Below are 26,307 nucleotides of genomic sequence, written 5' to 3' on the forward strand. Positions count from 1 at the left end.
TGGGAAGAGAGTTTGGTGAGTAGGGCAGGGTGCCAGACTGTGTCAAAAGTACGTGATATGTCCAGAGATACGGCTCGGATTTCCTGTCTGGCATTGAGGACCTCCATCCATTGATGGGAGAGCAGAAGCAGCATATCCAGGGTAGAGTGACCTGGTCTGAAACCAAATTGATGATTGGAAATCAAGCCATTGGAGAAGAGGAAGGATTTCATGTCTGAAGCGATGATGGATTCCATCACCTTGCTGATGATTGGGAGAAGGCTGATTGGTCTGTAGTTACAGGGATCTCTTTTTGCACCTTTTTTATGCAGGGCAGTGATGTTAGCAGATTTCCAAGCAGATGGCAGATGACCTTGGGCAAATGAGAGGGTGAATAAAACAGAGAGAGGGTGAGCAAGAGCAGAAGAGCAGGCTTTGAGGACACGTGGGCTGATGCCGTCTGGACCGGTTGCAGAATCTGACTCGAGGTTTGAAAGCAAGCTCTCCACCTTGTCAGGAGAAAAGGATACAGAGTCCAGGGACAGTTGGGTGCGACTGGGTAAAGTGGGTAGAGATAGTGATGGGTTTAGGACACAAGATTTAGCTGCAAACACCGAGTTTAGACATTCAGCTTTATCACGTGTGGAATCAGCAGTGCGGCCATTTGAGGTAAGGGAGGGGATGGAGGGGGAACATACACCAGAAACAGATTTGATTAAACGCCACCAGGATTTTGAGGAGGGAGAGAGGTTTGAGAGTTCAGACTTGAGATGAGAAAGATGTTGTTTTCTGGCTCTCCTGAGGGTAGATACACACTTGTTCCGAGCTTTGTGGAAAGAACTGAGATTGCCCTCAGTTGGGTTTGCTTTCCATGAGGCAAAGGCAAGTTGTTTCAGGACAACTGCCTCACCACAAGCTTCAGTAAACCAAGGGCAGGAGAAAGGGTAAGACAACTGAACACGAGAGGGGATAAATCTGTGCATGAGGGAGAGGAAGTTTCTTTGAAAGAATTCCCAGGATGAGTTGATGTTGGAGAAAGTAGTGATAGGAGACCAGTCTGTAAGTTTGATGGCTGCTCGGAGACCCTGCCAGTCGGCTTGAGTGAAATGCCAGACTCGACGGCGGTGAGGTGGTTCTCTGATAACAGCCAGAGAGAAGTCCACTTTGACAAGGACGTGGTCAGAAGAACCAATTGGAGCGAAGGAAGAGCAACAGATATTGTCAGGGAAATTTGTCAAAATCAGATCCAGAAGAGATGGAGTACCATTGGTTGAGATCCAGGTCGGGAAGTTGACCGATTGAGTCAGTCCCAATGAGTCGCAGAAAGCTTTTGCTGAGGTGCCATGGCAGGTGAGAGAGGTACCCACACCTAGCCAACTGGCGTGATGACAATTGAAGTCACCACATAAGAGGAAGAGAGAGTTTGGATGAGAAGATAGAAGATGGTCCATGTTTTCGGATAGTGAGGTGTAGATGGAGTCATCACTGTTCGGTGGACGGTACAGTACACATATAAACACGAGGTGGGAGTGGAGGGTAGCCGAAGCCAGAGGTATTCCTGGGGGTGTGGGGAGTGAGAGCAGTGCATGGAGAGTGAGGAATAGAGTCTTTGATGAAGAGAGCAACACCTCCACCAGGACGAGGCTCAGGTCTGTCATACCGTAAGAGGGAGTAACCAGGGAGAGATACTTGGGAGTCAGACACGTCTTGGGAGAGGAAAGTTTCTGTTAGGCAGATAATGTCTGACGCCATTGCTTGGTCAATCAATCCCAGGAGGTCAACAAACACATTTGGATATGCCACTGCCTCTGGGGTTGAAGCCGAGAAAATTTCAGCCATAGCTGAAAGTTGGGAGAAACTGGTCAATGGTGAGCGTTCTCCAATAGGAGTTGCTATGAGTTTAACCATTCACAGGATAACAGGCAGCAAGGAAGCCACTCAACTCCTAAACCGATGTGGCATCTTGGAGTATCGTACACGGATGTTCATGATATCAATAACATATGGGCAAAGTTCATCTCGATGGAGCATAAGAGGATGCTTCCTCCAGGTTTTACCGCAGGGCAAAGTGTGCATAAAACTTTTGATAACTCTGACGGGAAACAACAGACAAACAGGAGCTCAAACCACCCACCATACAACTGGTACAATATTCCAGGCTGTCCGAGCAGATGATACCCCGACCAGGTCAGGTCAGGTATGGGAGCATGTGCCAGAACAGCTCGTCGCTGCGTCCACTTTCGGCCAGTACTCCAGGGGCCTCCGTCTGGCCATCCCCCAGGCAGATGCCAGGCCCATCCCCATCTCTTTGAGATGATGGTAAACCTGCTGCAACCACGAGGCAAGTGGTTGGCCCATTGGCCTCCTCCACTCATGAGGTTCCCTCGCTGAGAGAGTCTGGTGAGCAGGATCAGCATCAGGAAAACGAGCCACATGTCCATATATCCGCAGCTAACACTCACAAACTATGCAAGTAACAAATCTCATTTGAGTCTCTCTCAGCAACTGTTCGTTGGACACAAAATCCAACCAGCGACAGCCAAGGATTCTCCGAAGAGACCTGGTAGCAAAGGAATTAAGTTGCCGTCTCAGATCCTTGGTCAGAGTCCAAGTCTCACATCCATAGAGCAAGACTGGAAGTACCAAGGACCTGAAGACTCGGACTTTTGTCCTCCCACACAGGTACCGGCAGCGCCACACCCCATGATCCAGTGAATCCATGACTCCCCAGGCCCGACCCAAACGTCTATTGACCTCTGACTCACAGACAGCAGAGACATGAATATCACTGCCAAGGTACGTGAATCTCTCCACGACCTCAACATCTTGGTTTTGCAACTGTTTGCAACCCAACCAGTACTACCTCCAAACAGGAACAGTCCAGTCTAATTGACCAAGAGGAGCCAGACTATGGAACATTCAAAATCCCAAAGAAGAGAGCACCCCCTCCGTCATGGAGCACTCTGAAGCATGTTCTTCAGATAAGTGGGGACTTGATTCTGACTTTGAGAGTGAAGACAGCGATATAGACCTAAGTGACTGAGAATTGAAAAGCTTCTGTGCTTTTCGAACTGTGACTTTTTAAAACAATAACTAAGCATCTGGGATGATTGAGAGGGGATAGAAATACATTTCAATTTGTGTATTTTGTTGGACTAATCCCAAATAGCTTCTCAAACATTGAAATCTAGAATGGCACAGCGAGGAGAGGTCGCTGTACTGAATACGACGTCGTTTTGCTGTCATTGAAAATTTATGGACCAGTGATTAGAATACCACATTTCTATCCGATTTTAATCATTCAAAATAAAAAGTTTGATAAAATTTGAAATTATGGGGGCTATCGCATTGCTACGACGTCATTTCAAGGACGTCATTTCAGTCAAGGAGACGTCACAGAATATAAATAAAGGGTTATTCTGGTAGTTTAGTGACATGTTTCTATCTGTTGGTAATACATTTATGGGGTGTAAAATGCACCAGAAAAAGGTTTGCAGTACATTGAATTTCTGATATCGATCGGTCGACGATGACATCATTTCAACATCAAGGAAATGTCATAGAACAATTCCAATACGATATTTGTGTAGTTTGTTATCATGTTTCTATCTGTTGGTAATACATATATGGGGTGTAAAGTGGACCAGAAAAAAAGTTTGCTGTGCATTGAAATATCTGGGGCAGCCATATTGGATTTGCGGCAAAATTCAGGGTGGCCCAGAAGCTTATTTGAAAGAGTATGTTCCAAAGTACATAAATCAGCAGAGAAAACCTTGACTGGAAAAAAAGGGCAGTTTTTTCCTGGCAGAGACCTGTCTACTACAATTGTGACGATGAACTTCACCTGATATGTGAAATGTAGCCTTTTCACTCAAAATGAGGTTTGATAAAAAATGTTCATCCGATTCTATCCGTTCAATCAACCCTTTATAAACATTTACTCTCGTTTCATCATCCTCTTTTAAAAAAACTTATGAACTGTTTGCATTTTATAAGATTTAAACCTCAATTGTTTATGAAGGATATCATGAACAGAGCTTTATGGAATGTTTAACTAAAGTGATGCTCTCTTCATTGACTTTTTAGGGCTATTGGTAAATGCCTCCATAACGGCATTTGCCTTTTCATTTTACTTCCTTGGCCTTCCAACAGATTTCCCCTTCAGGACAGATACTGTAGCCTCAAACTGATCCACTTGTTTTTGTATGGAGTGTCTTTCAAGCGCTGGTTTGTTTATTACCTCCACCAACGAAGGTGGATGGAAGTTATGTTTTCATCCGTCTGTCTGGTTGTTTGTGAACAGGATATCTCAAAAAGTTGTGGCTGGATTCGGGGAAAAATTGGTGGAGAGCTTGGATGTGTGACACGGACGAAATGATTAGATTTTGGTGAAGATCTGGATCAAAGAATTTTGAAAGTGATTTTTCACCATTGAGAGATATGTCCAAAAACGACATGAAACACAATATCTCAAAAAGATGTGGACAGATTTGCATGAAACTTGGTGGATGTGTTGTGTGAGCGACAAGGACAAGCCGATTAAATTTTAGTTCAGGTCTGAATCCAGATCCGGCCTATCAGTGGGATTCAAATTGTAAATTAATCAACCTGGCGGAGGTATGCACTCGATTGAGTGCCCTTCTAGTTTCACACTGAAAATGCCTTTGGGCTTGAATGATTGAACCACATTCATGCACAAATCTCACAATCTTTGCTTTCTCTTGAAGACTTGCCATTACATCAGAAAATGGAGTTTCTCCTGAAACACAAAAAACAATCAATGTTCACAACAAACTAAAACCTTTAATTCCAAAGCAGGTATTCATATCAAATTTGTGTCAATGTCTTTAATAACAAGAAAACTATTCAACATTCTTTTTGGTATATTCATTTTCGGACACCCTGAATATTGGATTGGTGGCTCCGGTCTATTATTCTGTCTGTCTGTTTGTCTGTCTGTATGTCAATCGCCAACATGTCGCAATTCTGCACTGATCTTCATGAAATTTAACCACCTGGTAGAGCTAGTCAAACGCTAGAAGCCTATTGTTTTTGAGGTCAAAGGATCAAAGTCAAATAAAATCATCAATTTTCATCAGATTGAGAAGACATTTGAACATAATTTGCAGATTGTGTCACTGAATTGGTTCACCAATCAAGACCTGGAAGCCTATTTTTGAGGTCAAAATGTCAAGGCCGCATAAAAGACAACTTTTATCTAATTGACTTGAAAGTTGAACATAATTGGCATATTAGGTCACTGAATTGGTTCACCAATCAAAAAGCCGGAAGCCCATTGTTTTTGAGGTCCCGCAGGCAAGGTCACAGCAACTGATTTCGCAAGTACCGGTCTATGAACGCTTGCTAAAGATATTTGTTGGGGTTTATAACATCCGAAGGAAAGAGAAATGAAATGGGACAACCATCTTAAGGTCCTTCATGAAAGCCGGTGTGTGCAACTTGATGCAACAATTTAGCTATGCATCACAACAGTATGGAGTCAATCACACCCTATTTACCCCCCAAAAATCGACAACCATGGCTACTTTAAACGGGCCCACTTATTAATCCATCTTCTTGTGGGGTCGGCCAGAAAAGGTGTTGGCCCATGTAAGTCGTTCTGTCACATTCCACCTGGCCAGACCTAATGTTCTCCTACTCTTCACAAGAGACCTCATGGATTTTTAACATCCACCAACTGATGCTAGCAGATGGGACACCCGGCTTAAGGTCCATCTAAGCTGCTCAGGGATGGCACACTTTGAGGTGGAACTCCAACTTTATGATGGAACTCCCTGCCAGCAAAGCACAAATTGGACAGTTTAAAGTCAGGTCAGGAGTTGAACCTTGACAGCTCAATGGAAATTCCTCCACACCAGCCTGTCGGACTCTATCCAGAAAATAATACATAAAGATATTTATTTTGTAATTTTTTTCGAGAACACATGATAGTAAAAACAGAAACAATTGCATGAATAATGTAATTGTACTTCAAGTAGACATAAATTATAATGTACCCCTTTCTTACCTCATATCTCTTCCTTCTCCAAAACTTCTCATTCCCCCCTCCCTCACATCTGATCTTCCTGAGCTCACAACTCTTCCCTACCCCACAACCCCAATCTAATATTCCCTACCTAAACCCTACCCCATACCTCCTTCCTACCCCCTCTCCCCCCCATACTTAATATTCTCTACCCCATACATTTGCTGTGTTACTTACGAATAAATGTCAGATCAATGGGTTTGCTAAACCTTTTGAGAGTCAGAGATCCACAAGAATATCTTCCACTATCTCTGACTTTGAGAGGAGAAATTGTTAAATTTTTTCTATCTGGAGAAAACCGATGATGAGGTTGTTCTGGCAAGAAACTGCCATCCTTCTTCCATTCTGCAAAGGTCTCATCATAAGGCAGGTTCATGCACATCAGGGTCACCGACTTTGGAGGATTCTCATCCAAGTGGATTTCAAGCTCTGCAAAGTGTTCAAACTTTATTAGGTACAAAACTGAATTGCATTTAAATTAAAAAGGTACTTTGATTCAATAAACAACTTGTGCTTACACCTTATGGTGAGTCAGCGGATCAACAGAAACCTTGGTTGGCTCGAAGAAGCTTTGATATGCTCATGCATATTCATGAGCAGGTACAAAGTAAATGTCTTCCACTACAATAACAACAAGCATTTGGGATTAAATACATCTGGGGACGTCTTTTTATTATGTACGCAAAAGGTATAACTTTTGACCACCACACCAGTCTTCAGACTCCGTTGTCCTCCTCGCTCTTCCTGTGCATACGCAATAAATAGATGGCCCCTAAAACACACTAATTGTGCAAACTTTGAAATCAAATTTTCACTGTTCATTCGTGAAGGGCAAAAAAGGTATAATTTTTTTTTTTTTTTTAGCAAATTACCGACAGATTATTTGTAAATGCAACGGGTCCCTTTATTAAGTTTGCATATCAAACACATTTACAATGACGATAAGATTACAAACCATAAAACTGTTGACACTCACACAATTAATCTTCACCCAATTTACAGTTTAGTAGCGAGATAGCGTGCTACACACCTGTATAAGTCCAGTCTCAAAAAATAAAATCGTTTTGAGAAATTTTATAATTACAGATGGACGATGTAAACGTTAGTTTTAAAAGCGGTTGTAAAAGATGGTTGTAAAAGTTGGTTGTAAAAGATGGTTGTGAAAGTGATTGTTAAAGATGGTTGTGAAAGTGATTGTTAAAGATAGTTGTAAAAGTTGGGTGTAAAAGTTGGGTGTAAAAGTTGGGTGTAAAAGTTGGGTGTAAAAGTTGGGTGTAAAAGTTGGGTGTAAAAGTTGGGTGTAAAAGTTGGGTGTAAAAGTTGGGTGTAAAAGTTGGGTGTAAAAGTTGGGTGTAAAAGATGGTTGTGAAAGTGAGTGTTAAAGATGGTTGTAAAAGTGATTGTCAAAGATGGTTGTAAAAGTTGGTTGTGAAAGTGATTGTTAAAGATGGTTGTAAAAGATGGTTGTAAAATTCCTCACTCTCCATGCACTGCTCTCACTCCCCCACACCCCCAGGAATACCTCTGGCTTCGGCTTCCCCTTCACTACCACCTTATGTTTATATGTGTACTGTACTGTCCACCTAACGGTGATGACTCCATCCACACCTCACTATCCGAAAACATGGACCATCTTCTATCTTCTCATCCAAACTCTCCCTTCCTCTTATGTGGTAACTTCAATTGTCATCATGCCAGTTGGCTGGGTGTGGGTACCTCTCTCACCTGTCATGGCACCTCAGAAAAAGCTTTCTGCGACTCATTGGGACTGACTCAATCGGTCAACTTCCCGACCCGGATCTCAACCAATGGTACTCCATCTCTTCTGGATCTGATTTTGACAAATTTCCCTGACAATATCTGCTGTTCCTCTTCCGCTCCAATCGGTTCTTCTGACCACGTCCTTGTCAAAGTGGACATCTCTCTGGCTATTAGAGAACCACCGCACCGCTGTCGAGTCTAGCATTTCACTCAAGCCGACTGGCAGGGTCTCCAAGCAGCCATCAAACTTATAGACAGGTCTCCTTTCGCTACTTTCTCAAACATCAACTCATCCTGGGAATTCTTTCAAAGAAACTTGCTCTCCCTCATGCACAGATTTATCCCTCTCGTGTTCAGTTGTCCTACCCTTCCTCCCGCCCTTGGTTCACTGAAGCTTGTGGCGAAGCAGTTGTCCTGAAACAACTTGCCTTTGCCTCATGGAAAGCAAACCCAACTGAGGGCAATCTCAGTTCCTTCCACAAAGCTCAGAACAAGTGTGTATCTACCCCAGGAGAGCCAGAAAACAACTTCTCATCTCAAGTCTGAACTCTCAAACCTCTCTCCCTCTTCAAAATCCTGGTGGCGTTTAATCAAATCTGTTTCTGGTGTATGTTCCCCCTCCATCCCCTCCCTTACCTCAAATGGCCGCACTGCTGATACCGCACGTGATAAAGCTGAATGTCTAAACTCAGTGTTTGCAGCTAAATCTTGTGTCCAAAACCCGTCACTTTCTCTACCCACCTTACCCAGTCGCACCCAAATGTCCCTGGACTCCGTGTCCTTTTCTCCTGACAAGGTGGAGAGCTTGCTATCAAACCTCGACTCAGATTCTGCAACCGGTCCAGACGGCATCAGCCCACATGTCCTCAAAGCCTGCTCTTCTGCTCTTGCTCACCCTCTCTCTGTTCTATTCACCCTCTCATTTGCTCAAGGTCATCTGACATCTGCTTGGAAATCAGCAAACATCACTGCCCTGTCTAAAAAAGGTGCAAAAACAGATCCCTGCAACTACAGACCAATCAGCCTTCTCCCAATCATCAGCAAGGTTATGGAATCCATCATCGCTTCAGACATTAAATCCTTCCTCTTCTCCAATGGCTTGATTTCTGATCATCAATTTGGTTTCAGACCAGGTCACTCCACCCTGGATATGCTGCTTCTGCTCTCCTAACAATAGATGGAGGTCCTCAATGCCAGACAGGAAATCCGAGCCATATCCCTGGATATATCACATGCTTTTGACACAGTCTGGCACCCTGCCCTCATCACCATACTCTCTTACTATGGTATCCAAGGCCATCTCCACTCATGGCTCGCAGACTTCCTCTCCTGTCGCAGTCAACGTGTGGCCCTAAATGGAGTTCTTTCATCCCCTCTTCCTGTCCAGGCTGGAGTTCCTCAAGGTAGTGTTCTGGGCCCTGTTCTTTTTCTGGTTTTCATCAATGATCTCTCTGACTCTCTGGAAAATGCTCTATATCTCTTTGCTGATGACTCCACCCTCTGGCGTACCATCTGTCATCCCTCAGACCAGCAAGCAGCGGCTTATTCGCTCACTGCAGATCTGGATAAAATCACAAACTGGTCCAACACGTGGAACATGTCTTTCAATCCGGACAAATCTCACAATCTCACTATGTCTCTTCGAAAGGACTGTTTCGAAACCCCCCCCATCCACTTTCTCAACAATCCTCTGGAAGAAGTCTTTTCTTTCAAGCTTCTGGGTCTCACTATCTGCCATGACCTTTCCTGGGAAAGTCACATTTCCAACCTCGCCTCCAAAGCCAGTCGCCGACTGGGAATCCTCCATCGTGCAAAGTCCTTCCTCGGCCCTCTTGAGCTCCTGACCACTTACAAAGATTTTGTAAAAAAAAGCCTGATGGAGTACTGCGCTCCCCTCTGGGCTGGTGCTCCTCCCTCCCACCTATCACGGCTTCACGCTGTGGAAACCAAGGCTTTTCGGATCATTGGCATCTCCCGCAATGAGGCTGAGTCTTTGGACCTCTCACTCAATCACCGCAGGTTGGTCGGTGGTCTTTCTGTCTTCTACCGTCTCCTCTCCAGCTTTGCCCCCACTGCTCTCTCTCTGCGATTTGTCCCCACCACATTTCCACAAGGTGCTCAAGGTCCGCCAACAACCCCCTTCTGGTAAAACTACCAAAATCACGAATCACTGCTCACCTTCACTCTTTCATTCCTCTTTTTCCCCACCTTTGGAATAAACTCCCTCACACTATTCTTTCCTATTCTTCCCTCCAGGTTTTCAAAACAGCTGTTCACCACCATCTCTTATCATCCCCCATCCAAATCCTCGACTTTTCTACCCCTGATAATCCAACCAAGCCCACCTCCTTCAAATTCTTTGCTTTCCTTCCTGAAAGTCCCTGTAATGTCCATCTTCTATTTCCCATGTTCCCCTCTCATCCCTCTCCCTTCCACAGATCTCCTAATGTGTCTGTTCCCCACTGTTTTGTCCCTCCCACTCCCACCCCTCTTGTCTCATGCCCCCTTGCTGTGCGTTGTGTGTTAGCTCTCATACGAGCCTCGACAAGGTATACAACAACAACAAAAAGTGATTGGAAAAGATGGTTGTAAAAAATGGTTGTAAAAGATGGTTGTGAAATTTGGTGTACAACCTCCTCCAATAACCTCAATTAAATAGATATGGGAACTGTACATTAGGGTGGTCCAAAAAAGTCGAAAAAAAATAGAATGTTGCTCCACAAGCTTAAAATTATTCTAATATGGTCCAATAACGCGCATAATTTTTTTTAGCTTGATCGGAGGTGATTTAAAGGTCGCTTCATATGTCGACTTTTAGTCTCACGACTTGAATAAATTAGGGTATGGTCATGTACGATTACGGGTACTTCTGGATTTCCGAGGTGGAAATGGAGTGCATTTTCGAACTCTATGGGGTCGATTTATTCTAAGAAATGACTGCACCGACATTGAATTCACGACCATTTCGAAAATATGACCTAAACAAGATTTATCACTACTGGAGTTGAGTAACTAATCCTACTCATTTCGATATTTTCTCATCTATAATTAATTTGTTGTCCGTCTAAACATTTCTTCGAGTAAATCGACCCCACTGAGTTCGAAAATGCAGTCCAGAAGTGTACGGATTCGCATCTCACCATACCCTAATTTAATATAATAATAACTAAATAAATAACTAACATTTTTAGTGAATCATTGAATCTAAAACACTGGATGTTGGGCCGGCTAGAAATAAGTTCAGGCGGGAGTAGAGACAGCAATGGAGGCGGAGATGATAGTGGTATTTGGTAAACGAGACGAAATATTATAATAGTTTGTAATTCCATTGATTGAAAAATTAGAGTGTGGTGAGATGCGAATCCGTACACTTCTGAACTGGTTGTAAACGCTCCACCCCTTGAAGGTGTCTATAGCTCCGCCCCTCCTCTCTTGCACTGTCTCCCACATCACAACATGGATGCCCCTGGTACATGTTTACAAAGGGGTTATGGGCACAATTTTCTAAACCATAATCCCTAATTAATTATTTCTACACACCACCCCCTGTATGGTGCACATTCAAACAAGAAGATCCTTAAGCTGCCGTGTCCCTAATTATTACATCGAGATTGGCTAACTACTCGTCCACAGACCATGCTACTCTATACATTCCTATCTGTTCTAAGGTGATATCTACTCCACCCTTCCCCCACAAACATAGCAGTACTTTGGCTCAGAATTTGGCAAATTGTACAAAATCTCATCCCGAGTGTGCATCCGCACAGAGGAATAAGCTAATTGCTTTAGTCTATCTGCCTGTCTGGCACTGGCAGTCAAACAAAATTTTAAATCATTCCAAACAGTAAACTTACTGTTTTTAGGGACATCATAAAGGACACAAACAATAGGCATGAATAACTAATTCAACATGTTAAATAAGGTGGTGTAACACCCGGTGAATTAATAGAGGTAAACTTCCAAAAAAAAAAACTTCTACAGTCTTTAAAACCTTTTATTTAATTTAAATTGAATGATATATTTGAACACTTTAGAACATAAATCACCTTCTTACCGCTTCCAAAAACCTCCAGTTTAGCACTACTTGGACACAACATTAAACATTTTAAAGTCATCTCGACCCATCAGATTTTCCTCTCGTGCTCTCATTTGGGGAATATCGAGATTCAGCCAAAATTGAGACTCATAGGAAGTATAGATCATGCTCGGAAATGCAAAGCAAAAGTTCAAAAGACCCTTCCCACGTCCTTTTTCTCAAGACTGCACAGGGTAAGGTATTCTATGAACTCCAGATAATAATTTAAATTTAATCACAGTTGGTGCATGGCACAATATTTAGAAAATGCCCCTGTGCCATCACAAATTTTCCCGCCCTTGGGGCATTTCCAGGAATCTTGTGACGCCCGTCCCATCGTCGGTGGCTGGAACTTGCTTTTCTGCCGACCTGAGACTAGACAAAAGCCGGAAGGCTTGCGTTAAATAAGCTCTGACAGACGGAGGACACATGAGAGGACATGTTTACTCTACTACGTTAAAATGACTCGACCCATACATACACTCAGCTGGGACACACAGACAACCTGAGACACTCAGACAACTTCACCCGATCACATATCCTCAATACATGGTTTCAAAAGTCCTATAAACTAAGATAATACGCACACTAGTGCACTCGAACCCACAAACGTAACAACAGCAACTGTTTGCCTATTATCTCCTCCACCCATCCATTGGGACCAGACTCAGTGCAGAGTGTTGGTGCTGCCTCAGTAGTCTCCTTGGCTATTTGACACAATCCTGGACTGGTCGCTACTTTGACACAGGATACCAGCATGCTGCTAATCAGTTTTTGCCAACCTCGGAAGGATGACAGGCAGAGTCAGCCCCACCTGGTATTAATTCAACAGCCGAGTGGGATTTGAACTCAGGATCGCTAGGATCCCAAGCCCACCACCAAAACCATTAAACCAACACCAGGCATATTATCTTCTCATGTCCATGTAATTAATGTAAAAGTACACCAATATCTACTATAATGTTTTTGTCCTACACGTGATTAATGTTCCAAGCTCCTCCATGAGCCTCCACCGATCACTGTTAAATAAATAAACATTTAATAAATTATCAAGCAAATAGTTTCTTCCATTTTTTGGTCCTTACCTCGTCCTTGACAATAAAAATTGGAGCCAGCTGATAGAATGACAATGAACCAAATGTAACTGAACATGTTAATTACAGACAATTTGCTCTTCCTTGCAAGCAGAATGAGAGGAATCCTCAGTAATCTTGGATATCAATAGGAGTCAGTCCGAGAGGGTTAAACAAAACTCTCTATTCCTTATCTTCACAATTCACAGCTTCCTGGTGTTGTACAATAACTGAACCGAAAAGGCTCTTCCTCCTTTCTGCTCCTTTCTTACAACACGGATGTGTTCCAAGTTCCAACGCAGTACGAGGTTGGTTCCAAGTGTGCATCCCAAATGAGTGAATGAATCACCTTGTATAAACCACTAACCAGGTCATTCTAACACCTCTGAGTTATCTAGCTTGGGTTTGAATTCAGACCCAAACTAGCAAACTCTTGTCCTCCCAATGTTTCATTAATATGTATGCGCTGTTTAACCGGGTATCCTCTCTGCTGAAATACCAAGTGGTCTGGTCTTCTCGGAGGTTCCCTAACATGGGTTGCACCACTTGCTATGTTAGAGTGTGGTTACTGTCGAGGCAGGAACTTCTCCACTTTACACGAATTGGCATATTTCATGTGGACGGTCTTAGAGTACGAAAGGAAACCCAACACACAGCTTGTACAAACAGGACAAATCACTTTTATTCATGAACACCACTTCCAGACTAGCAATCATGGAAAGAGCAACGTGTGTGACAATCGCATCTTTTTTATTTGAACCACTTATCTCACCTCTTTAACCACCTTTGAGTGTCACACCTTGTTTAGCCATCTTTGAGTTAAACCACTAAAACATTCAATTGGTCCTCAAGCCTGATCGCAGGATGTGTTCACATTACTCGCAACTCGACCTCTCCCTTTTTGACATCACGACATGTTCACTGCAAGGAATTTTGGGTAAAAAAAATCATAGAGGGGTTCTATCTGCAACCTCTCGTTTTTTTTTGTTTTCGAGTGTCAAATTATCTCACAAGTTAGAAAAGGTAGTGATGAGCAAGTTGGAGTGATGCTTCAGGAATTTTAGGAAACCTGTCAAGGACATGACAAACTGGGGAGGAGACAGAATTTGAAAAGATTATGCTGATGCAGTGAGCCTGGTAGATGGTCAACCAAGCCAACCTGCTTCAAAGATTGCTGTTGGAGAACAGGTACAGTCACAGTTTTAACACAAGTTCAAGACAAGGGAACACAGCCAGCTATGGTCGGCACACTGACAATGCAGGGAATTGGTGACCACGAGAGGCCGAAGAGCAATCTAGTACCTGTACTCAATAATGTTGTGGAGTTCAAATATTTCAATAACTAGTGAGAGGAAACTAGAAGATAAAAACGATGTGATGGAGATATGATTCTCAAACATACACACACATATGTACAGATAATTTCCTTGTGGGGGGGGGGGGCGGTTGGGGAGAGGGTGTTTTTGTGCCCTTGACCTGAACCTGGGTACCCCCAGGACGCATGGGAAGTCGTGGAGATTGGCTCAGCACTTTTTTATTAGGCCTCTCCCAATAACGTAGGGGGAGGCGAATACCCATTCTAGGGTTTGTTTTCACATTTCGAGGCCCCAATTTTTAATGGTACAGCACCTCAGAGTTTCTTAGACCCCAAGAAATGCTAAACCATCATTTAGGGGTTTTCCCCCTTTTTTCTGCCAATTTCCGAGCTGTATCTCAGAGCCATCTGGAACTTGTGGAATGAAATTTCTCAGCAATAATGGGAATACAAGGTATATGGGGTTGAGATATTTATTTTTGATCTTGACCTAACTTTAAGGTCATGACCTAATTATCGATATTTTAACATTTTTCACCACAACTCGACTGAGGTGTGTTCGATCAGAATAAAATTGCCCTTCCTAGATAGCCTAGAGCAAGTCACAGTTATGCTCAATTTACATTTACATCATATATAAAGATCAAGGTCAAAAATAATAGGTCTGAAAAAAAAATAACGCTTTTTTTGTAATCGCTCAATTTTGCCAATGTGACATGTCAAACCGCTTGGCCTTCCAAGATGTTCTTGCATCATAATGGTGAACCTGCACTGAAGTTGTGCACCTGGCATTTGATTAGGGTTCTTGACCTATTTTTCGGATTGTGACCTAATTAACTCAAAACACTTTTTTGATTATAACTTGAATAATTTTCTTCCAATTTTCGTGATGTTGAGTTTTATGCATACATTCTAGATGGGGAAGAAATATTCTTAATCAACACTCTATTCCTGTTGTTGTTAAAGAGGTTAAAGAGGTGAGAAAATGTTGAAAGTCAAGGTCGTATGGTAGTCTGAATATAATATTGCATCATTGGATCGCAGGTGATCACTTTGTAAATTCCTGCCCTTGTCAATTGCTTTGTGATTGCAGATATCTAAGTTTATGTGCCCTGACCTGAAGCTGGGTCCCACCAGCACGTATACAAAATTTGGTGGACATTGGCCAAGGGGTATGAAAAAAAAAATGTATACATCAAAGAAAAGGCCACAAACACGCACACGCACGCACACGCGCGCGCGCACACGCACGCACGCGCGCGCGCGCACGCGCGCACACACGCACGCACACGCGCGCGCGCACACGCACGCACACGCGCGCGCGCACGCACGCGCGCGCACACGCGCACACGCGCGCACACGCGCACGCACGCACGCACACGCGCGCGCGCACGCACACACACACACACACACACACACACACACACACACACACACACACACACACACACACACACACACACACACACACGGAGCAGAGCCAAAATGGTACTGCTCTTGCACCTTCTTTCCATGTGATGCTTATTACTCCCAAGTTTGGTGAATTTCTGTCAAACCGTTTCGGAGGAGATAGTATGACACACGGACAGAATGACAGAGACAGACGGAGCTGATTACAATATCTCCACATTTTTTTTGTTGAGTGTTAGGTGTCAAAAAGTGTTAGGATAATAATGTCGTCGATGTCCAAGTTGTCTCATTCACAACTTCACACTTTTAGTACTATCACCACCTCACAGCTGTTTACACCGTCAACTCACTCCTACCTTCTCCTGCAATGTTGAGCTAACTTTCCTTGAGCTTGTCCTTCTCCATGTTCATTTGTCCTTGTCCAGAGTCCTGTGCTTGCAACTTGTTTGAACCGAAACATTTCTTTTTTATGAATCCGTTTCAATGAAAATAAATAAATTGTTTCAGTTTCAGTTTATATAATATCTACAAAGCAATATTCCCTACATTTACCCTTCAGAAATAATATTTACAAAAAATACTTAGCTTATATATTTCAGGCACAATAGGACAAAGCTTATTTTGCTCTTCAATAAGTTGAGCTCTTGGATAATGGATTCTGGGTTATTGGGTGTGTGTTGGGTGTACTTTAAAAGTCACAAACAGGCCTTTGAGTGCAACCCAATTAGTCATTTTGTTTATCAATCAAACATTTTACCGAACACCAATCGTCCTCGAGTGGAGTATGGTGCACACTATTAGTGGTCCAAGAGTTTATTATGTAAAGTGTCAAACACTGCATCCGATTGCCAAACTCTCGTGGTTTGCAATGTGAAGCCAAAACTCCCTTCCCGTGAACCTAAGTGGGAACCTTTAAGAAGGGCTTGGTAGTCGAGAGTTCCCTTAAGTGAAGATGGCAAACCAGGGTTTGGTGTTGCTGTTGCTCTACACGATCACCCTGATGGTCGTGCCCAGTGTCCTGGCAGAGACCAAGGAGGAGAGCAATGCTGAGGTTGGCAGGAACTTTATTTTAACGTGAGATGATTGAGAGGCTCTGAGTTTAAAAAAAAAAAAAAGAAAAAAAAAAGATTAGCATTAATTTATTTTTTATTATTATTTTGTTTATATTTATTGATTAGTTTTCCTTTATAAAAATCACAAACATTTTGTGCTCGGTTGACATCATCGCTATTTTATGGTTTTGGTGTTGTATATATCATGCCCGAAGGAAGATGGGTGTCGTCGTTCCACCTGATCCTCAAGAATTTCCAAAAGGGCAAAACGGATTTGGCAATATAGTTTCCAGTCGTGTCTTCAACTCAAATCTTCTTGAATTATCTTCCGGACTGAAACATTCTCACTTGTGTAGACATGCGTCCAGGTGAAGTATCAGGGTGGACTTCATCCACGTGTTATGGACAATCCGAACATGCGATGGACATCATCCATCTGTCATGGACAACCAGAACATGTCATGGACTTCATCACTTTGTCAAAGTCAATTGTAATGTAATAATGTAATGAAGTGTAATGAACTTTCAGCACCTGTGCATGCACGTTGTTCTGGATATTAACATTGCAGAGGATATTGTGGATAATGTTCTTGGGATGATAAGTATTATTTTATTGCGATGATTGTTTTTGAGATGGTCATAGTGGTTATTTTGGCTTTCTATTTATTTTATTTTATTGTTGTCATTATTGTGTTGTTCTTGTTGCTGTTGTTGTTTGCTTATGTAGGAATACCTACAGCAATTTGGATACCTCAAAACTGAGAAGGGAATTCTGACCGAACATGAAGAAAAGAATGAACTCTCAAAGTCCCTCAGGTGTGGCGCCATTTATACACTCAAGTGCACAACAAAATGTTTCAAAATAAATTTAAGCATCTATAAATGGTGGAAGCAAACTTCATAAAATGTCTATGACTCATAGAGGAACTTATGCATATACACATAGTCCAAGAGGGAGAGAAAAGAGAAGTAGTGCAATATATCACAGATATAGGGGTTGGTAATGGGGGAAGGGGGGGGGGGGTGAAAAATCCCACCAAGTTGCCAAATTGTGTTGGTATAAAATTTAGATTGTCTCAATGACATTGGAAGAAAGCATTTTGGGATAAAAAGGACATTAGTAGATAATGTTGAAGTATATGGGATTTGTACAATTGATTGAATGAACAGAACGTCAATGACAGTATGCTAACCCGCCATGGGAAACAATGAGAATCTGAGGTTAACCCTTCACGCATTAACCGTTCGTCGAAGCAAACAAAGGAGATGGGATAGTGTGAAGGGGTGAAGGTCGATTATAGGGTTGAGTTATACCTGTCCACCAATGCAGAATGACATTAGCCTTCACGGTTTAAGACTGGTTTTCCATTCTATGTGGGATTTGAACCATCATGAACTATATGTGCATAAATGGAAACACTCAAGAGCATTTGTGGTTTTATCAGTAATTTAATATTTTTTTTTTAAGGTTAATTAATTTAATTTAAAGTCGATAATTTTCAGCCATAGTCAAACTTTTTATGCTGTCCTGGAAAACAGAGATCGAGTCGGAGAGTGGAGTGCTGACACGAGACGTGACACAGCTGAGCATGCATAAGTGATTGCTGGTCTTGTTCCATTTCCTTCTTATCATGGATTGATTGATTTTTGACATTTACTCACTCGATCATACCGATCTTGATTGCTTGTGAATCTTCATTGGTAATGCTCATTAATGGATTCGCAAATTAACCTTGCCTCGTTATACCCAAACTACCATTATGCAGGCTCAGCCATTCTTGCATGTTGATCTTTGTACAGAGCATTCCAGCGAATGGCAGGCCTGATAGAGACAGGTCTACTCGACAACATGACGATGTACAAGATGAAGCAACCCCGTTGTGGGGTGGAGGATGTAGGACGAAGCAGCTTCGACGCAATAGGCAACGATGTGCGGGGGAAACGAAATTCACATGGTGCGTGTGTCACCGTTGCGCTTAAGTGGGGATAAAGAGAAATATCTGCTTTAATTTTATCATCTGATGCAATGACATGTCGATTAAACACTTTCTTCCATTCTGTTGTCTCCATATTTAATGAAAAAAATGGACAATTATAACATTGCAGAATACTGCCCTGCTTGTGAAGCACTAGGATGACAATTTATAGCTGGGTTGAGTTTCAAACCCAGGCTAGACAGGTAAGAGGGGAGTACACATGTCTCCGAAGCTATCCTGTCAGCCATTTTGTAAGAATAATACTCTTTAATTTTTTCTAATTACATCAATTGTTAAAAACAAAAACAAAATCACAATTTCCTGACGGTGGCAACATCCCACCTCTGACACCCTTCTATATATTTGTCATTCAGTCATAGATGACATCAGTGGTGTGTCCATTCTCATTAGGGTCGTAAACGAAAGTGCATTTGATCTTGAAAACTTGTTTAGTTTGCAAAACCTGCTGCATGAGCCTTTAAACATGAACAACCTCCTGATAGCCTCAACTTCATGTTATTAATTTTTTTGTTTGTTTTGGTGATTATTTATTATTGTAATTTAAATCACAATAGTGTGGGGTCATATTACAGCAATGTTGCATTGGCCATTGCGGTCATCTCTAATCTGTGGCCCATTTCTCATGCAGGTCGATGGAGTAAAAACCGCCTCACTTACCGCATCAGTAATGTAACCCCTGACATGAGTAATGCAGCGGTTCGTAAAGCCTTCAACCAAGCATTCAACCAGTGGAGCAAGGTGTCCCCACTGCGTTTCTTCGAAACTACATCATCACAAAGTGACATAGTCATCAGTTTTGCTCGTAGGAACCATTACGATGGACATCCATTCGACGGACCAGGTGGGGAACTCTCGGCACATCGGCATTAATAAATCGGGCATTAATAAATTCAAACAGATGCTGATTGTTGGTCCTGAGGTCGGCTTCTTTGGTCCGAATCACAGAGTAAGAATGGTAAGGTGAAAATAAAATGTTTTAATAAAAAGTTATTAATTTGACAAAAGAGCCTTCATTGCTGGGAAAAAGAAAGTGAGGTTTGAGTTTTGTTTCTCTGATACATTACAATTCCATTTTGTAGCTATAATGTGAACAAGAATCAAAGTCTGTCTTCACTGAGAGGGCTCAGAACTTTTCAGTGCAGGAAGTAGTTATGAGACAAAACTAAAAGCTCAATGTATCCATAGAAACACAAAAGCTTGAGGCTGACGTCATTTGGCCATGATGTATTTGTATTTTAATGCTTACGAGACGACCCGTGAACCCGTTGGGTTCCCATTATGACAGCGGTTGATGGAAAAAATCATTTCAAGAAAAAAAAGATAGCTCCAGTGAACTATACCGCTGAGGTTGTTTGCATCGATCAAATTCTCCCGAAAAGTACTTCACTGAATCGGGAATTGATTTTTTAATAATTTTTCGTTTCCCGATTTGAATGAAACTTGATACTGCACACTGCAGGCGAATGGTGAGTAAGGTGGCCCTAAAATGTTTGCGCTATCATGTACCGTTTTGGCTGTATTTCGGGAACATACGTACATACATACAAGATAAGAGTTTTAGTAATGTACTAGACGACCCGTGAACCCGTTTGGTTCCTGTTGTGATAGCGGTTGATGAAAAAAATCATTTCAAGAAAAAAAAAATAGCACCAGTGAACTATATAATACCGCTGAGGTTGTTTGCTTTGATCAAATTCTTCCGAAGAGTACTTCACTGAATCGGGAATTGATTTTTTAAGAATTTTTTTTTTCTTGCCCGATTTGAAGGAAACTTGATACTGCACACCGCAGCTGAATTGTGAGTAAGGTGGCCCTAAATGTTTTGCACTATCTTGTACCGTTTTGGCTGTATTTTGGGAACATACATATCTTCTTCTTCTTTTGGCTGCTCCCGTTAGGTGTCGCCACAGCGGATCATCCGTCTCCATTTCGCTCTACCCTCCACATCTTCCATTGACACTCCAACCACCCGCATGTCCGCCCTCACCGCATCCATGAACCTCTTCTTTGGCCTTCCTCTTCTCCTCCTACCCGGCGGCTCCATCCTCAGCATCCTTCTCCCGATATGCTCCGCTTCCCTCCTGTCACATGTCCAAACCATCTCAATCTCGCCTCTCTCACTTTGTCTCCAAACCGTCCTACCTGCGCTGTCCCTCTAATATACTCATTCCTTAACCTGTCCATCCTCGTCACTCCCAACGAGAATCGCAGCATCTTTAACTCTGCCACCTCCAGCTCAGCTTCCTGTCTTTTTGTCAGCGCCACCGCTTCCAAACCATACAACATAGCTGGTCTAAGCCTGGTGTTGGCTTAGTGGTTAGGGTGGCAGCTTGGGATCCCAGGGTCCTGAGTTCAAGCCCCGTTGGCTGCTGAATTAACACCAGGGGGTTGACTCAGCCTGTCATCCTTCCGAGGTCGGCGAAATGAGTACCAGTGTACTGGTCCCGGTGTATGCCCCGGTTAGAATAGGTGTACCATATCCCTGTGTGTCGTAAGAGGCGACCAGGGTTGGCGTCAGGAAGGGCACCCGGCCATAAAAAAAAAACATTGCCTCAAGAAAAAGCCCAACCCCTGCACAGCAGGGAAAAATGGCTGTAAAAACGGTCACACAACATAGCTGGTCTCACTCCCGTCTTATATACTTTCCCCTTCACTCTTGCAGCTACCCTTCTGTCACAAATCACTCCTGCAACTCTACTCCACTCACTCCATCCTGCCTGCACTCTCTTTTTCACTTCTCAACCACACTTTCCGTTACTTTGGACAGTTGACCCCAAGTATACATACATACATACATACATATATACAAGATGAGAGTTTTAGTAATATAAAGATAAATGGTGTATGATGTCATCTGCTTATGGTGTATTTTAATGAACTGGTGTTTTGCACAAAGTGTTTTCACTGTCGGTGAAACCATAGCTTGAGATTCTACAGTGCACACCAAAAACACTCAAGGGTTCTCAAGGTATAGGACATGAATGTAAAACACAGAATAACACGTGTGTTTAATTCTCAAAAGGACCTCATGTTACACCTCATGGCATGACCGAATACAAAGAGCAAGAACTTTCTATGCTGGAGAATTGGGGATACATCCCTTGCACAGGGTGATTTATTTTTTTTTATTCCAGAACCCTAAATAATTCCCATACACTAAAAAACTATATCTGTTGGGAACCTAATATTTTGCATAAATGCAGCCTAATGTTACAGAAAGACGTGACATGATCCTGATAGTTATCAGGTATGACGCGATTTATCACGTGACCCCGGCAGTGACGTTTGACGGTTTTCACTCAGTCACACCACGGCGCTCACTGTGGAAGAACGCGTGTTTCTCGTCGAACATTACATCAAGAACGCATCCTTTAGGGAATGTCAAAGTGTATTCAAAAATCAAGGGGCTGTCACACCTTGACGTTTTAGCCAGCATCTGGCAACGTATCAAAATGTATGTAAAACGCTGGCGTATGCTGAACTATTGATGTTTTTTTTTAAGTTTTTGGCGTATTCATAACGAGTTGGACGTATGCATAACGTATTAGTAACGTACACAGAACGTTTCGATAACTTATAGATAACTTATATCAACGAATGCTTAGCGTGTTGTCGGCGTTCACAACGTATGCATAGCGCACGGCAGCGTATCGCCGACGATCACATGGCGCAGCCTATTAAAAGGCTGCCGCTCTACGATTCAAATCATAACCGCACTAGACATCAAAGTGTCAACATCACCGTCATGCCCTGTCACACCTTGACGTTTTAGCCAGCGTATGCCGACGTATGAAAAATTTGTCGAATATGCTGGCACACGTCGAATACGTTATGCGTAAGTTTTGTATACGTTAAGAGCACGCTGAAGCACGCTGGCATACGTCGTAGTACGCCGAGCACGTCAACAAATTTTAAGCATGCTCAAAATTTTTCGACGTATGCCAGCGTATGACTCACACGTTCCGCATACGCTGGCCATAAGTTGTAGGCACGTTACTTGTAAGTTTCTCATAAGTCGAAACACGTCAAGGTAATGTTTAGCGTACCCGAAACTTATTTCTAACCTATGAGTAACGTGCTTTGAACCTATGTGTAACGTATCTCCAATGCACATTGACATGTGTAACGTATCTCCAATGCACCGTATGTAGACGTATTTGATTGACGTCTTCCGGATGAGCACAGAACTTACTGAACGTGTTTCTAATGTATAGCTACCGTATAATGGCGTATTGGTAGCGTTTAGGGGAATTGGTATATAAAATGGACTTCACAGGAGGAACCCGTCAGTGTTCCAGACTCCATGTTTTTTTTTTGTTTTTTTTCTTCGGCATGACGGTGATGTTGACACTTCGATTTCTAGTGCGGTTATGATTTAAATTGTTTAGCAGCAGCGATTTAAATCGTTGAGCAGCAGCCTATGAATAGCCTACGCCACGTGATCGTCAACGATACGCTGCCGCACGCTATGCATACGTTAGACTATCGTTGGGCATACGTTGTGAATGCTGACAACACGCTAAGCATTCGTTGGTATAAGTTATCTTTAAGTTATCGAAACGTTCTGTGTACGTTACTAATACGTTATGCATTTGTCCAACTTGTTATGAATACGCCAAAAACTTAAAAAAAAACATCAATAGTTCAGCGTAGAAAAACATTTTTAAAAAAAGCCGAAGAATGCTGCATAAAAGTCTCCTGGCTGTGGCCGTGGACGCAAGGAGGATCCATCATCACCCACACCCTCCCCATCACACTCACCTACTACTTCTGACATGGACCTACTACTATGACTAATGACACGCTCACCTACAACTACTGATACTACTGACATGGACATGTACTCACCACGGAGTCTGAAACACTGACAGGTTCCTCTTGTGAAGCCCATTTTTATATATCAATTCCCCTAAACGCTGCCAATACGCCATTATATGGTAGCTTTAAGTTAGAAACACGTTCAGTAAGTTCTGTGGTCGTCCAGAAGACGTCAATCAAATACGTCTGCATACGTCAATGTACGTTGGAGATACGTTACACATAGGTTCAAAGCACGTTACTCATAGGTTAGAAATAAGTTTCGGGTACGCTAAACACTACCTCGACGTGTTTCGACTTATGAGTAACTTACAAGTAACGTCTGTCGACGTGCGTCAACGATCGCGTAACGTACCTACAACTTATGGCCAGCGTATGTGGAACATGCGAGTCATACGCTGGCATACGTCAAAAAATTTTGAGCATGTTAAAATTTGTCGACGAGCTCGGCCTACTATGACGTATGCCAGCGTGCTCTTAACGTGTACAAAACTTACCCATAACGTATTCAAAGTGTGGCAGCGTTTTAGACAAATATTTCATACATCGGCATACGCTGGCTAAATCGTCAAGGTGTGACAGCCCCTTCACTTTGGTGGTCGTAAAAAACCTTCAAAATCAGTGATATGGAAAAACGAGTGAAGCAGTTCAGAGAAACAGGCTGCGTGAAAGATAAAAAGCACATGCGCCGGCCAAGTGTTGTTACACCAGAGAAAGTGGGGCTGTTAAAGTTGCCAGATCTAACGTCATCAGATTTCTTTTTGTGGGAATATTTTAAGGATCAGTGTACACTACAAAACCATGCCCTCTTGGTGACTTGAAAGCAATAATCAGTGACACAATCAGCAATATTCCCCAAGAAATGCTGCACTGTGTCGGACAGCATGCTACGAAGAATGAATTTGTGCCTGCAACATGGTGGTGGGCACTTTCAGCACTTCATTTCAGGTAATCAATTGTGTGGATCATGTCATGTCCTTCTGTAACTTTAGACGAAAATTTTGCATAATATTAGGTTCCTAACTGATGTAGTTTTTTTGTGTAGGTGAATTATTTAGGGTTCTCGAATAAAAGAATCACCCTGTACTTAAACATTAAAGGTCCACAGAATCAGAAAATCATGTTTGGTTTAATAAATATATGTGGCTTCGCTTAACACTGAATCGTTGTTATTTTCTTGAAACGAAGATTTTAATGTAATTTGGTGTCCTAGTAAGCTCGATTGTCCGTGCCCCACAAAAGCATGGTGATGTGATTGCGTCAAATCACATGACCCGCCAGGTCATCTCGAGGACACTTTTGCTTTGGGACTTGTGTTTACGTGCGGCGTACATATGCTCTGAACTCTGAAAAAGGTACTGAGAATGCCATCTCGATGCATAGTTGCTGGTTGTAGCAATACCATACAACCAAAGATGGCGTGAGTATGCACGTTTTCCCAAAAGATCCAGCAATAAGGAAAATATTGACAGCCAAAGTAAAACTGACCAGAGGAAAGTGGCATGGCCCAACTGCTTCAAGCGTCATTTGCAGCACAGATTTTGAAGATAATTTGAATGACGCCGGCCTGTATTCTCAGTTTTGGATTAGTAAATTGAAGCGAATAAAAGCTGACACGATCCCCACGAGGATTAGAGGTAATTTTAATTGAATGAAAATGAGAAAATGGACAGAACAGCTATGGAAAAGGGGGCATTCAAAATTACATAACGCATGGGGGAAGGGGTGGCGTATGTCCAAGTTTTATAGAGTGTAATAGGGGGTGCGGGTGTATGTCCAAGCGTTACAGCGGGAGGGAGTATATGTCCAAGTGTTACAGAGTGTTAAGGGGGGACTGTATGTCCAAGCGTGTTTTTTTTTTTTTTAGGAACCTAATATTTATAAAACTGGTCATTTGTTTTATATGGTGGGGAAGAGAAAGACATGTTGCGATAGCCAACAGCCAAACTGGCTGTGGTTATTGCTTGCTAGGGAAGAAGGTCGTGTGGTTACCACTTTGAGAAGTTACTCGTACGTGTGTTGCAATGCAAGGGCTGCAAGTTATCATGTCATGAAAAAAAAAAAAACCACAGCAAATGAAAATCAGGAAGTGGGAAGTAATAACTGCCGAGGATTGGTGCTTAGCAAGAGACTGACTGGTTATGACTCATAAACACTGGCAAGAGTAACTGACATGTTGGCAATAAGAATTGGGTAACAGGTGAGCTGCATAAGGGGATTAAAGATAGGGCTTGAGTTGGTACAATGCTCGAGAAGACATTTCATGCTTGGTGGCTCAATTACTTATGGTGGAAGCCACCCTGAAATCGACTTCATGGCTGAACATAAAGTTGCAATCTTAAAAAAGGGATTATCTTTTCTAGGATATCGCAGAAACTTCATTTTAAAATCCATAGGTTTTTACAAAGAGGAGTGCATCAAAAGTTAGAACCAGGAGTGCCAGCAGGTATATGCAAAGTGAATTGGAATGGCCACTCAGGAGAGTGCATACTTCTGCCAGGCTGAACAGTTTGCGTTTTAACCCAACTGATAGGTCGGATCTAGATCTGGGCCTGAACCAAAATCGAATCGACTCGTTATTGATATTGTCACCTAACCAGCTCATCCTCCAGGTTTCGTCCGAATCCATCCGTAACTTTTTTCAAATATCGTGTTGTATATTGGTTTTAGCTCCAGCACTCAATGTTGACGAATCACTAAAAAAATTATCAGATCCAGATTCGGATCTTCGCCAAAATCAAATCAATTCTTCCTTGTCAAATCCACAATGTGTCCACCAAG

General features: G+C 42.5%; 2 protein-coding genes across 3 annotated transcripts in view; one reads left to right on the plus strand and one right to left on the minus strand.

The window, feature by feature from the left end:
- The window catches only part of LOC147030354 (cell adhesion molecule CEACAM1-like), a 32,357-nt gene extending 19,181 nt beyond the window's left edge, over window positions 1-13,176 (minus strand). Inside the window, exons 1-2 of the mRNA XM_085874306.1 lie at window positions 12,947-13,176; window positions 6,203-6,454 (exon numbers count right to left, since the gene is read on the minus strand). Coding sequence (XP_085730432.1) covers window positions 6,203-6,454; window positions 12,947-13,013 — 319 coding nt within the window. The 5' untranslated portion in view covers window positions 13,014-13,176. The remainder of the gene's footprint in view (window positions 1-6,202; window positions 6,455-12,946) is intronic.
- Window positions 1-26,307, plus strand: part of LOC147030353 (matrix metalloproteinase-19-like) — a 59,701-nt gene that overhangs the window by 19,331 nt on the left and 14,063 nt on the right. The window contains exons 1-4 of one of the 2 annotated variants that reach the window (XM_085874305.1): window positions 16,548-16,710; window positions 17,439-17,527; window positions 18,512-18,666; window positions 19,337-19,549. In XM_085874305.1, the coding sequence (XP_085730431.1) occupies window positions 16,612-16,710; window positions 17,439-17,527; window positions 18,512-18,666; window positions 19,337-19,549 (556 nt within the window). In that variant the 5' untranslated portion in view covers window positions 16,548-16,611. Of the gene's footprint in view, window positions 1-16,547; window positions 16,711-17,438; window positions 17,528-18,511; window positions 18,667-19,336; window positions 19,550-26,307 lie in introns of those variants that run through there. The other variant, XM_085874304.1, reaches the window with a different exon arrangement.

This window comes from Eptatretus burgeri, chromosome 3 (assembly GCF_056783735.1).
Source record: "Eptatretus burgeri isolate ZD-2024b chromosome 3, Ebu_testis_v1, whole genome shotgun sequence".
NCBI lineage: Eukaryota > Metazoa > Chordata > Myxini > Myxiniformes > Myxinidae > Eptatretus > Eptatretus burgeri.